General features: G+C 50.7%; 1 protein-coding gene across 2 annotated transcripts in view; it reads left to right on the forward strand.

The window, feature by feature from the left end:
• The window catches only part of CUNH16orf71 (chromosome unknown C16orf71 homolog), a 17,898-nt gene extending 5,643 nt beyond the window's left edge, over positions 1-12,255 (forward strand). For both annotated transcript variants that reach the window (XM_032258022.1, XM_032258021.1), the window contains 6 exons: positions 2,872-3,378; positions 6,571-6,688; positions 8,648-8,789; positions 9,814-9,951; positions 10,382-10,468; positions 10,776-12,255. In XM_032258022.1, coding sequence (XP_032113913.1) covers positions 2,872-3,378; positions 6,571-6,688; positions 8,648-8,789; positions 9,814-9,951; positions 10,382-10,468; positions 10,776-11,058 — 1,275 coding nt within the window. In that variant the 3' untranslated portion in view covers positions 11,059-12,255. The remainder of the gene's footprint in view (positions 1-2,871; positions 3,379-6,570; positions 6,689-8,647; positions 8,790-9,813; positions 9,952-10,381; positions 10,469-10,775) is intronic.
• Positions 12,256-12,882: the final 627 nt, after the last annotated feature.

Here is a 12,882-nt window from a genome sequence, read left to right on the forward strand (position 1 = left end):
CAGGCTGGGGCAGGAGAATTGCCTGAACCCGGGAGGCGGAGGTTGCGGTGAGCCGAGATCGCGCCATTGCACTCCAGCCTGGGTAACAAGAGCGAAACTCCGTCTCAAAAAAAATAAATAAATAAATAAAAAATAAAAAAATTAAAAAATAAAATAAAATAAAAATACAAAATTAGCCAGGCATGGTGGCATCCACCTGTAATCCCAGCTACGTGGGAGGCTGAGGCAGGAGAATCACTTGAACCCAGAGGCGGAGGTTTCAGTGAGCCAAGATTACACCACTGCTCTCCCACCTGGGCAACAAGAGCAAGACTCAGTCTCATAAACAAAGTTAATGGCTTGATGCTTAAAATTAATTGCTGCGTTTATAAATAGAGCCTATCCATTAGCTTTCATCTGGGCAGACCCTGACTGACCACCTGTTCCGCTCATGTTGATGAGGTTGTGGTTCATTGTCCTGTTTCCAATGAAAAGTGTAGAAGGCCAGGCATAGTGACTCACACCTGTGATTCCAGCACTTTGGGAGGCAGAGGGAGGTGGAACACCTGAGGTCAGGAGTTTGAGACCAGCCTGGCCAACATGGTCAAACCCCATCTCTACTGAAAATACCCAAAAAATTAGCTGGGCTTGGTGGCATACACCTGTAATCCCAGCTACTCAGGAGGCTAAGGCAGAAGAATCGCTTGAACCTGGGAGACAGAGGATGCAGTGAGTGGAGACTGGGCCACTGTACTCCAGCCTGGGTGACAGAGTGAGACTCTGTCAGAAACAAAGAAAAACAGAGAAAGAAAAGGGAAGGAAGGAAAGAAAGGAAAAGGGAAAGAAAAGAAGGAAAGGGGAAGAAAGAAAACAGTGTAGAGGCTCTAACCCACTTAGAAAATGGGGGAGGGGACTAGGTCCAGCTTCACTTCTCTCAAGTGTTCTGCTGAGAATCATTAACCAACTGAATGGGATACACGGGCACTGAACCAGATCATCTCACAGAACCAGGACATGCCCCCACTCACCACCTTAAAGGAAATCCCCCATCAGCCCGGCCACGCCTAGAACTAGCTCTGAAACATCTCCACGCAAGAGATCCCCAGGTCGGGTTCAGGTAGAACAATTTCCGTGTGATTTAATTTTGCTTCCTCATTTCTACAATCAGTTACTTCAGGAACTCTTCCGGATGATTCTCTTTTTTTTTTTTTTTTTTTTTTCGGTAATCTGGGCTCTGAAAAATTAGCTGGGTGCAGTGGCATGCCTGTGGTCCCAGCTACACAGGAGGCTGAGGTGGAAGGTTGGCTTGTACTCCAGCCTGGGGTATCAATTTCTCAGCCCCAACATTGTCATTATTGATCATTTAAATACTGTCCCATTGCTGTAACAATACATTCCACTCTAGCCTTGTATTTAAATAGTGGGATGCCTCAGTTGTGGTGTCTCTAGCCAACTCATGTTTTACAGTAGCTTTCCAACTGTCCTTTTTTTTTTTGAGACAGGGTCTTGCTCTGTCACCCAGGCTGAAGTACAGTGGTGCCCTCTTGGCTCAACGCAGCCTCTTGGGCTGAAGCGATCCTCCCTCTTCAGCCTCTTGAGTAGCTGGGATTACATATGAGCCACCACACTGGCTAATTTTTGTATTTTTAGTGAAGTATACACTTAAACATTTTGCAAAAAAAAAAAATTATTTTGCAGCTGGGTGCGGTGGCTCATACCTGTAATCCCAGAGCTTTGGGAGGCTGAGGTGGGCAGATCACCTGTGGTCAGTAGTTTGAGACCATCCTGACCAACATGGAGAAACTCGTCTCTACTAAAAATACAAAATTAGCCGAGTGTGGTAGCACATTGCCTGTAATCCCAGCTACTTGGGAGGCTGAGGTAGGAGAATTGCTTGAACCCGGGAGGCGAAGGTTGAGGTAAGCCAAGACTGTGCCATTGCACCCTAGCCTGGGCAACAAGAGCGAAACTGCATCTCAAAAAAAAAAAAATTATTTTGCAGAGACTCTGTGACTACAAAATATTTTAAAAAATGAAACCTCATAAGAGGGAAAAAAAAAAATAACTGGGTGTGGGCCAGGCACAGTGGCTCACGCCTGTAATCCTAGCACTTTGGGAGGCTGAGGTGGGTGGATCACCTGAGGTCAGGAGTTCAAGACCAGCCTGGCCATCATGGTGAAACCCATCTTTAAAAATAAATAAATAAATAACTGGGTGTGGTAGTATGTATCTGTCATCCTAGCTACTTGGGAGGCTGAGGTTGGAAGATCGCCTGAGCCAGGGAAGTTGAAGCTGCAGTGAACTGTGATCACACCACTGCACTCCAGTCTGGGCGACAGAGCAAGACTTCACCTCAAAAAAAAAAAAAAATTGGCCGGGCACGGTGGCTCACGCCTGTAATCTCAGCACTTTGGGAGGCCGAGGCGGGCAGATCACCTGAGGTCAGGAGTTCAAGACCAGCCTGGCCAACATGGTGAAACCCCCGTCTTAAAAAGAAAAAAAAATTGGCCGGGCGCGGTGGCTCAAGCCTGTAATCCCAGCACTTTGGGAGGCCGAGGTGGGTGGATCACGAGGTCAAGAGATCGAGACCATCCTGGTCAACATGGTGAAACCCCGTCTCTACTAAAATTACAAAAAATTAGCTGGGCATGGTGGCGTGTGCCTGTAATCCCAGCTACTCAGGAGGCTGAGGCAGGAGAATTGCCTGAACCCAGGAGGCGGAGGTTGCGGTGAGCCGAGATCATGCCATTGCACTCCAGCCTGGGTAACAAGAGCGAAACTCCATCTCAAAAAGAAAAAAAAAATAAAATTATGTACATATTTTACTATTAAAAAAATTCCCTGGAGCATGTTTTTGAGGATGCTAACTGAACACACCTGTATTCTTGGCAGCCAGTTCCGGTGCCTGCGGAATTTGCCACAGAACCTGGGAGCACGCAGAACGCAAGGACAAAGGATGTGTCCTCTCAGGAAGGAAAAGACCCTGGCAGGCCTTTTGAATGCTCTTGTGAGGTCATCTCTCTTCTTGGGATGGCCAAGCAGACACCCAGGTGGCTGGAAGGTGACCTTGGAAGCCTGTATTTCAACATCAGAGGATCCCAGGGTCCTCCATGGGACACACAGGCCGAAGCCACTCTCTCCTGCCATGAAGGAGACCTGAAGGCAGAGCCCCCCAGCACTGCCTCACGAGAATCTGTGAACCGCCGGGCCCTCCGACGGGAGAGAAGGAAGATGATAGAGAGGGACATCCTCCAGAAAGTCACCTGGGATGCCTGCAGCCCGGCCAGCAGTGATCAAGGCCAGGTGAAGGAGGCGCCCTGCCCTGCTATGGAATCAGCTCCCAGGCCCAGAATACCCCTCGCAGAGCCTCGGGAGGGACCACCAGTGCTCTCGTTTCAGGTAGGTGCCTCCCCATGCCTGGCTGTTCCTCAGGCCTGTCACCTGTGGCATGGCCACTGTCCCCATGGGCTGGGGCTAGAAGCAGCTTGAGGGCTGCCCACTAGGACCTTAGGCCCATGATCCACCATTCTGTGTACCTGACTTAGCAGGGGATTGGGGCAGTCCCAGCAGAGCACATCCTGGGAAGGGTTAACAAGAACACAGAACAAGCAGGGCCTGCCTTCTTTAAAGAGAGAAAAGAAGGCCAGGTACAGCAGCTCACACCTGTAATCCCAGCACTTTGGGAGGCCAAGGGGAGAATCTAGAAGTTTGAGACCAGCACAGCAAGATCCTCATCTCTAAAAAAAAAGAAATAATATATAAATTTAAAGAGAGAAAAGGGGCCGGGTGCAGTGGCTCACACCTGTAATCCCAGCACTTCGGGAAGCCAAGGCGGGCAGAGCACGAGGTCAGGAGATAAAGACCACCCTAGCCAACATGGTGAAACCCCATCTCTACTAAAGATACAAAAAAATTAGCCAGGCTTGGTGGCACATGCCTGTAGTCCCAGCTACTTGGGAGGCTGAGGCAGGAGAATTGCTTGAACCTGGGAGATGGAGGTTGCAGTGAGCCAAGATTGCACCACTGCACTCCAGCCTAGTGAGAGAGGAAAACTCTGTCTCAAAAAAAGAGAGAGAAGAGGAGGAAGGCAGCAAATCACACTGCCATGTGTGAACCTATGCAACAATCTTGCATGTTCTTCACATGTACCCCCAAACCTAAAATGCAATAAAAATAAAATAAAAGCAGGAAAAAAAAAAAGGAGAGAGAGAAAAGGAATTCTACTCCCAAGCATTTTTATAAATACATATATAGCCATATCTAAAATATAGAAACCGGTTCTGTCCAAGCCTGATCTCAAAATATGAAAGCCCTCTCATTCTCATAAACTAGTGAACACCTGGTAAAAAGCTGTATTTAGTGCATTAATGAGGGAACCAGCAGGATGACAGTGCTGGCTTAATGAGATCATGAGAAATTGGGAATTTTGCTGGGCATGGTGGCTCATGCCTGTAATCCCAGCACTTTGGGAAGCCAAGGCAGGAGGATCACCTGAGATCAGGAGTTTGAGACCAGCCTGGCCAACGTGGTAAAATCCCGTCTCTACTAAAAATACAAAAATTAGCTGGGCATGGTGGTACGTGTCTGTAATCCTAGCTACTAGGGAGGCTGAGGCAGGAGAATCCCTTGAACCCGGGAGATGGAATTTGCAGTGAGCCAAGATCACACCACTGCACTCCAATTTGGGTGACAAAGTGAAACTCCATCTAAAAAAAAAAAAAAAGAAATTGGGATTTTGTAAAACACTGGGGAAAAAGAGAGGAATGAGGAGATATGCTTGCTACATTCAGTGTCCTAGAGGAGTTATCTTGTCTACTAAACAGAAAAGTAACCATCACACCTCTTGGTTTTACAAATTTTGGATAATTTTTCTTAACAGCTTAGAGAAAACTGGTACCAGGTATACACAGAAGTCATCTTCATTACCGTTTAAATCAACTGTTCTTTCTGCTCACCTAAAAACGTGTTTTTCTCCAGTTAGAGGGCTGGAGAGAGTTGAAAAGTCATATGATAAGCATGAATTCTTGATTAATTTCCTCCCTCCTCCTCTCACTCACTCTGCCCCCAGTCACTCACTGCCACGCCTTCCAGTTTTAGCTCCTGCCTGGAACAACTTGATTCTTTTTTTTTTTTTTTTTTTTTTTTGAGACGGGGTTTTTCTCTTGTTACCCCGGCTGGAGTGCAATGGCGCGATCTCGGCTCACCGCAACCTCCGCCTCCTGGGTTCAGGCAATTCTCCTGCCTCAGCCTCCTGAGTAGCTGGGACTACAGGCACGTGCCACCATGCCCAGCTAATGTTTTGTAGTTTTAGTAGAGACGGGGTTTCACCATGTTGACCAGGATGGTCTCGATCTCTTGACCTCGTGATCCACCCGCCTCGGCCTCCCAAAGTGCTGAGATTACAGGCTTGAGCCACCGCGCCCGGCCACAACTTGATTCTTAACAAAACTTTTTAATCTCCAAATATTCTGAACCTGTATGAACCCAAATAGTTTTTCTTCTTCTTTTTTTTTTTTCAGACATACTCTGTCACCTAAATGAGAGTGCAGTGGCATGATCTCAGCTAACTGCAACCTCCACCTCCCAGGTTCAAGTGATTCTCCTGCCTCAGCCTCCCTAGTAGCTAGGATTACAGACACGTACCACCATGCCCAGCTAATTTTTGTATTTTTAGTAGAGACGGGATTTTACCATGTTGGCCAGGCTGGTCTCTAACTCCTGACCTCGTGATCTGCCCACCTGGGCCTCTCAAAGTGCTGGGATTACAGGCATGAGCCACCATGCCCGGTGAACATAAATAGTTTTTCTTAACACAGGATTTGGCTGGGCATAGTGGCTCACGCCTGTAATCCCAGCACTTTGGGAGGCCAAGGAGGATGGATCACTTGCAGTCAGGCATTCAAGACCAACCTGGCCAACATGGTCAAACCCTGTCTCTACTAAAAATACAAAAAATAGGCTGGGCGTGGTGGCTCATGCCTGTAATCCCAGCACTTTGAGCTGAGCTGGCCCTCAGCCCACTTTGGGAGGCCGAGGCTGGGGGATCACCTGAGGTCAGGAGTTTCTTTGAGACCAGCCTGACCAACATGGTAAAATCTCTACTAAAAATACAAAAAAATATATATATATACACAAAAATACTAAAAATACAAAAAAAAAAAAAAGTTAGCCAGATGTGGTGGTACACGCCTGTAACTGGGAGACAGAGGTTGCAGTGAGCCGAGATCACATCACTGCACTCCAGCCTGGGTGACAGAGTGAGACTCTGTCTCAAAAACAAAACTAAACTAAACAACAACACTGGGTTTCCTTCAGGTCAAACAATGTCCTGTGCAAGAAACAAAAGTACTGATCCCCAAAAAAAGCATAGGAAGGAGGTGGGAAAGTGCAGGCGCCACCTTAATGGAGGTGTTTAATCTGTAATCAAAAGGTAAGGTGAAGCCATTTGCAAACTCTGTCATGCATTTCATTCCTGATTTCTACCCCCAACATCCAATGACCATCTCCATGGGTTTCAGCAGCTGTGAAGCAGGTATTTGTGCCTCTGGGACCCCTCAGCATTCACATAATCACTGGTTTTAATGATTTCAGCAACTTGAAGCGTGGGATTTGGATGACATCCTTCAGAGTCTGGCGGGGCAAGAAGACAACCAGGGAAATCGTGCACCTGGAACTGCGTGGTGGGCAGCTGACCGCTGCCAAGTTCAAGGTCTGACCTTGAACACTAGAGCCCAAGTGAACCCCCACAAGCAGCTCCTCCCTGGGACCCTCAGGCACAGCCTTGCAGCCCACAGGTGTCTTCCCTGAAGGCCTAGCCCTGAACACTCATGCTGCCAGTCCTTGAAAGACTTCATTCATTCAACATATGTGACCACCTGCTATGTGCTAGGCATGGGCCAGGTCCAGGGACAAAGAAGAGACCTGCTGACACACATCCCTACCCCAGGACCCATACTTCCTCCTCCCCACCTCACTGGGCCTTCCTGCCTTCCCCCTCCTCTTCCTCAGCCCCACCTTCTGTGCACAGTCAGCTCCTAAGCACGCTCCTGCTTCCCCTGGCCTCTCCATTTAAAAAGGAAGGCAAAGGATGTCACCACTGTCACTACACTCTTGGCTTTGCTCTGGGAAGTCTGCAAGTAAAACAAAAGCTCTCTAACCCCTCCCCACCCACTGGGGCCGCAAAGGCGAGGGGAGGTGGGTCTGAGGCAGAGGAGCCAGGGCAGGTGTGGAGCTTCCGCCTCTCCTCTTGTCCCAAGGCAAAGACTCCCCTGTGACTGACAGCCCCTGAGTTGTCTTAAATATCATTTTGTTTATAATTCACACCATTTATGGCAGGAGGTAGAGAGGTCGACCCTTATGGAGAGCGTGTGTTTGTGTGTGCGCCTGTGAGTGATTGGCACTCCCTTTGTGGAGGAGAGTGGGGCAGAATGTATTCCTTTTTTTCTTTTTGAGATGGAGTTTCACTCTTGTTGCCCAGGCTCTACTGCAGTGGTGCAATCTGGGCTCACTGCAATGTCTGCCTCCTGGGTTCAAGCAATTCTCCTGCCTCAGCCTCCCGAGTAGTTGGGATTACAGGCATGGGCCACCTTGCCCTGCTAATTTTGTATGTTTAGTAGAGATGGGGTTTCTCCATGTTGGTCAGGCTGGTCTTTGAACTCCCGAATTCAGGTGATCCACCCACCTCAGTCCCCCGAAGTGCTGGGATTATAGCTGTGTGCCACCATGCCCAGCCTGTATTCTCTATTTTAAAGGCACATACCCTTTGATCAAGCTGTCTCGCTTGGAAAATTTGTCCTACATTCTTACTCTAGTAGGTAAAGACATGTGTTCAATGATGTTTGCTGCAGTGTTGTTTAAAAATCTGAAATGCTGGCCGGGCATGGTAGCTCATGCCTGGAATCCCAGCACTTTGGGAGGCTGAGGCAGGTGGATCATGAGGTCAGGAGTTTGAGACCATCCTGGCCAACATGGTGAAGCCCTGTCTCTACTAAAAATACAAAAATTAGCTGGGCGTGGTGGCACATGCTATAATCCCAGCTACTCGGGAGACTGAGGCAGGAGAATCACTTGAACCAGGGAGGCAGAGGTTGCAGTGAGCAGAGAATGCGCCACTACACTCCAGCCTGACGACAGAGCCAGACTCCGTCTCAAAAAAAAAAAAAATCTGAAAAGCTGGAAGCAACCCATATTCAGTAGGAGTCCAGCTAGATCATTCTAGCACAGAATACGCTGCAGCTCAATGAGGGGATCTCTATAGGTTAATGTAGAAGGATGTAATATACAAAGTGAAAAAAGTTGAAAAAACCTATAGAGGATGATCCTATTTTTCTTTTTTTACATCAGCACACAGAACTATTCATTATGATCACCTGTGACAAGTGGGACCTGGGCATGAGGAAGTGGGATAAACTTTTAAAAATACATCACTCCTGCTTCACAAAGCTCATGTGCCACAGGCCCTGCTCGTAAAGATTCCACCCCTGCCAGCTCTGCTGAGTCAGAGGTGGAGTCCTCAGAGGGGTTGAGTAGTGAGAGGGCTGGGCAGGGGCAGTGGAGGAGCCTGAGGTCTGTTCACATGCAGAGACCCCAGGGATCCTGAGGCTCGAGCTGCTGTAAGCCACACTCGGGGCCCAGTCCCCAGTAATCAGCCTCCTTTGGCCGTCCTCAGACCACACGTTGCCAAGCGCTCACGACAGGCTCATGGAACAGCTGGCCCTCCTGTGCACCACGCAGTCTGGGGCCTCTGCTTGTGCCCAGAAGATGCCTGCCAACACCCCCCAGGACACCGAGGCAGCAAAGGCCCGAAACAGGTGGGACTCATAGCCAGGCACGGCTCCTGTGGTCCTTTAGAAGAGCCCCATGATTTGGCAGCACTGACTGGGCCTACTACGGGTGGGGTGCTCGATGTGCTTTTTCTCAGTCACCCTCAAACATCTGATCAGGCAGTCGCTCCCCACAGGGAGAAAGGCAAGCTACAGTGAAGCTGGGAGAGGCAGAAGTGGACGCAGAGCCCCAGGGTCCTGCAAGGCCCTGCGATATGCCTGCTCTCCCCACAGTTTGGTTGTAGCACACTTTAGGAATCTGAGAGCCAGTGAATCCCTTTTCACCTGAGCAGCAGTGGATTTCTGTGCCTGGAAACTAAAAGTACCTAACAGAGATGGCTAGGCATGGTGGCTCACACCTATAATCCCAGCACTTTGGGAGACCAAGGTGAGCGGATTGCCTGAGGTCAGGAGGTCGAGACCAGCCTGGCCAACATGCTGAAATCCCATCTCTACTAAAAATACATAAAAATAATCTGGGCTTGGTGGTGCATGCCTGTAATCCCAGTTGCTCAGGAGGGTAAGGCGAGAGAATTGCTAGAACCCAGGAGGCGGAGGTTGCAGTGACCAAGGTCTCACCACTGCAGTCCAGCCTGGGCAACAGAGCAAGGCTCCCCCTCAAAAAAAAAAAGCAAAAAGAAATGGCGAGACCTGCATTGTTAACCATGACAGCCATTGGCCATGTGTGGCTGTTAAACACCTAACATGGCGAGTGTGACTGATAAATTTTTTATTCATTTGATTATAATTGGCTTAAATGTAAACTTAGCCATTTGTGGCAAATGGCTGTACTTACCACAGATAAAGAGCATCTCCATCATCAGGGAAGTTCTGTTGGCCAGTGCTGGCCTAAATCTTGAGGGCTGTTCTGAAGAGTAAAAGAGCAAATATGTTTGATGTGCCCATTGGCAGAGAGTGGGCACTCACTGGGTGGCAGCCATGAGCACTGTGACTGGACAAACAGAGTCATCACAGACAAATGACTCCACAGTGCCTGCTTCTCTCATCTCAGATGTGCTTCCAGGAAGCCAGGCTCCCAGGCCGTGCCAGGCCCACAGCTGGCCGAGCCCATGAGGCTTAACACGGAGCCCCCCACCATCTTCATTGACCTGCGGCAGACGGAGCCACCAGGCCATCTCTTCCCAGAAAGGTCTGGAGGGCAGTGACTACCCCATGACAGCCTCAACTTTGCAAAGTTGCCTGTTGACCTCACAAAGCTGGTGGATCCCACTGGGAAGGACCAGGGATTTCAAAATGCTTTGGATCGTTGCTCAATTGAGAAGTGCTTTTAGCATGGGTGAACTGGGCCTGGCGTAGAGTCCCCCTGGGTCCCTGGAGGGAGGGAGGGAAGAGGGGCACGGGGCACACCCCCTCAAGCTGGGCTTGAGCCCAACACATTAAGCTGGAGGGCATCGCCCACACCTGCCCTCACCTCCTGGCAGGACATCCGCCGGCCTCCAGTGTGTCCATTGCCCTCTTGTATTGGGTCACCAGGGAAGCCCGAGTGCCTCAAGCCCCAACAGGAGTTGGAATGTTGGGTGGAGTGAGCACATCCGGAAACCCATTTCTCTCCCCCACAGCTCCTCTGATAGCGAGGAGGAGGAGGAAGAGGAGATGGCAGCTATGGGAGACACAGAGGGGGCATCTGCTTCCTCCCTGGGGCTACGGTAACCACCAAGGGGCCTCCCGCCACCTGCAGATATCCCCTCTGCTTCCTGCAGGAAGCCCTCCACCTGGCACATTTACCGCCTGTGGTGAGGTCCTGCTGTACCTACCACATAGGGCAGGGGGGCGGCACAGCTTCCATCATCTCACCCATGTCCACTGGGTCCCAGCAGTGGCAGCGGTGACTGGCCACCTGAATGGCATTCTTACTTTGAAATGGGAACTGGGCCCACCTGCTTTTGTCCTGTTTCAGTGTTGAGTGCTGGGAGGTGCGGCCCCCACAGGGCTGAGTTTGGTCTCGTGTCACAGGAGCTATACCGGGAAGAGCCAGCTTCTCCAGCAGCTCAGGGCCTTTCGGAACAGGACAGCCCAGCTTGAGCTGCCTGCCAGCAAGGGGCCTGGTGGTGGTGGGGCTCAGGTCCCTGAAGATGCTGCTGGATCAGGAACTTGGAGGAAGCAACACATGAAGCTCTGCGCTGAGAGGCAGAACACCCAGGCCCAACTCCCAGGAGGCAGACCCAGAGCCCTAGGGGACACTCTAGAGTCAGAGGCAGCCAGGGAGGCCCTGGTACCTCCTCTGGACCAACTGTAGACACCCAGGTAGTGGGATCCCAGGAGTGGGCGGGGGCGGGCTGACTTGCCATGGACCCTGGGCCCTGCTGTCCCTTTGCTCTCCCTGCGTTTCCACTAGCAGGGGGCTTCCAGAGGCAGGGACCCTCAGACCCTGTTAGAGCTCAGCCACAGATGTATGCCTTTAAAGCAAGGATGCAGACACAAATCTGTACCTAACACACGACAACAGCTTGGGATAATGGGGTCTGGTCCTCTAAGAGATGGGCAGGGATAGCACGACGGGTGAAATGCCATGCCTGGCTCTTAATGAACTTTTTGAAAGGGGGTAACAATGAGAATTGGCTTTCTCTTTCTCTTCTTTACCTAAGATAGGCACACATAGACTCTCAAGGCCTTTGACCTTTATGAATCTAGACAGAATACAGGAAACCCCTGGAAACGCTGTCCTGTGTAGCGTGGAGCAGAGGCCTCGGTTGCTGATCACCACCAAGAGCTGGGGACAGCTGCTTGCCCCTTGCCGAGACCCACTCCAATGACAGGACATGCCTGGTCTTCCTGGGTCCTGTTTCTTTGCCAGCACCATCCTGCAGCCCCATCTTCACAGGAAACTTTTGTAACTGCTGTGATCAGCCCTGACCTGGGCACCTGCTCTCTCCCCCACCTTGTCTCCAGGATGTGTCCTGCTGCCTGCTCTGTGGGAAGAACAGAGAAATCACCACCTCCGGCCCCACTGCACCTCAGGCTCAGGCAGCACAGCAGGGCGCCTGGCCTTTGGTCAAGTCTCCCAGCTTCCCCTGTGGCTCACCCCCCTCTGCCATGCCACCAAGGATGGGCAAGGGTCTCTTTGCATCAAGCCTTATACCAGGCAAAAGACAGTCTGGCCATGGCCACAGGCTGCCAAGACTGGGGCCACAGACCTCTGCTCTCCAGACCCCATGTGATCTAGCAACGGACCCCACACCTGACCTCACTCCCAATGATGAGTGTTTTCATTACAAGCCAAAGGCAAGACAGGATACCACAAACTCCCAGGAGGCCCCTCCTGCAGGGCACAAGGCCAGGCTGCCTGCCTCCCAGCTCCCATGCCCTCTCCCACCTGCAGAGACCCTACAGGCAGCCAGAACCGGGCTACAACCCCGTACTCTGCCCTCACAGTCTGGCAGCCTCTGCTGTGGCTGCCTAGCTGTAAAAAGCAAAAGCTGTTCTTATTCTTTAACCCCATTTTCTTCCATCACCCCCCGCCCCTTTAATGCCAGTAAGTTCACTGAGAATGTTCCACAGTGATGGAGAATAAATTGTTCCAAGTTCAACTCTGTGAATTAGTGTCTGTCAAGGCAAAGGGAAAGGGGTGGGAAGTCAGACCTGGATCCTAAGTTGGCTCCACCACCCAGGCAAGGTTTTCACACTCCCAGTGCCCCAGTTCCTCCACCCAGAGAATCATGGCCAGGCGCGGTGGCTCACGCCTGTAATCCCAGCACTTTGGGAGGCTGAGGCAGGCAGATACGACGTCAAGAGATCAAGACCATCCTGGCCAACATGATGAAACCCCATCTCTACTAAAAATACAAAAATTAGCTGGGTGTGGTGGCAGGCGCCTGTAGTCCCAAGTTCTCAGGAGGCTGAGGCAGGAAAATTGCTTCAACCCAGGAGGCGGAGGTTGCAGTGAGCCTAGATCGGACCACTGCACTCCAGCCTGGCAACAGAGAAAAAATCCATCTCAAAATAATAATAATGGGAGCCCCCCTACTGGAATGCATGAGAGAACATCACAACATGCATGCACTTGGGACTCACAGCTCCTGTGACACTCCATCACGTGAGCACTGAGGATGACACCCAGATG

This window comes from Sapajus apella, unplaced genomic scaffold (genome assembly GCF_009761245.1).
Source record: "Sapajus apella isolate SASKATOON/1434 unplaced genomic scaffold, GSC_monkey_1.0 scaffold99, whole genome shotgun sequence".
Classification (NCBI taxonomy): Eukaryota; Metazoa; Chordata; class Mammalia; order Primates; family Cebidae; genus Sapajus; species Sapajus apella.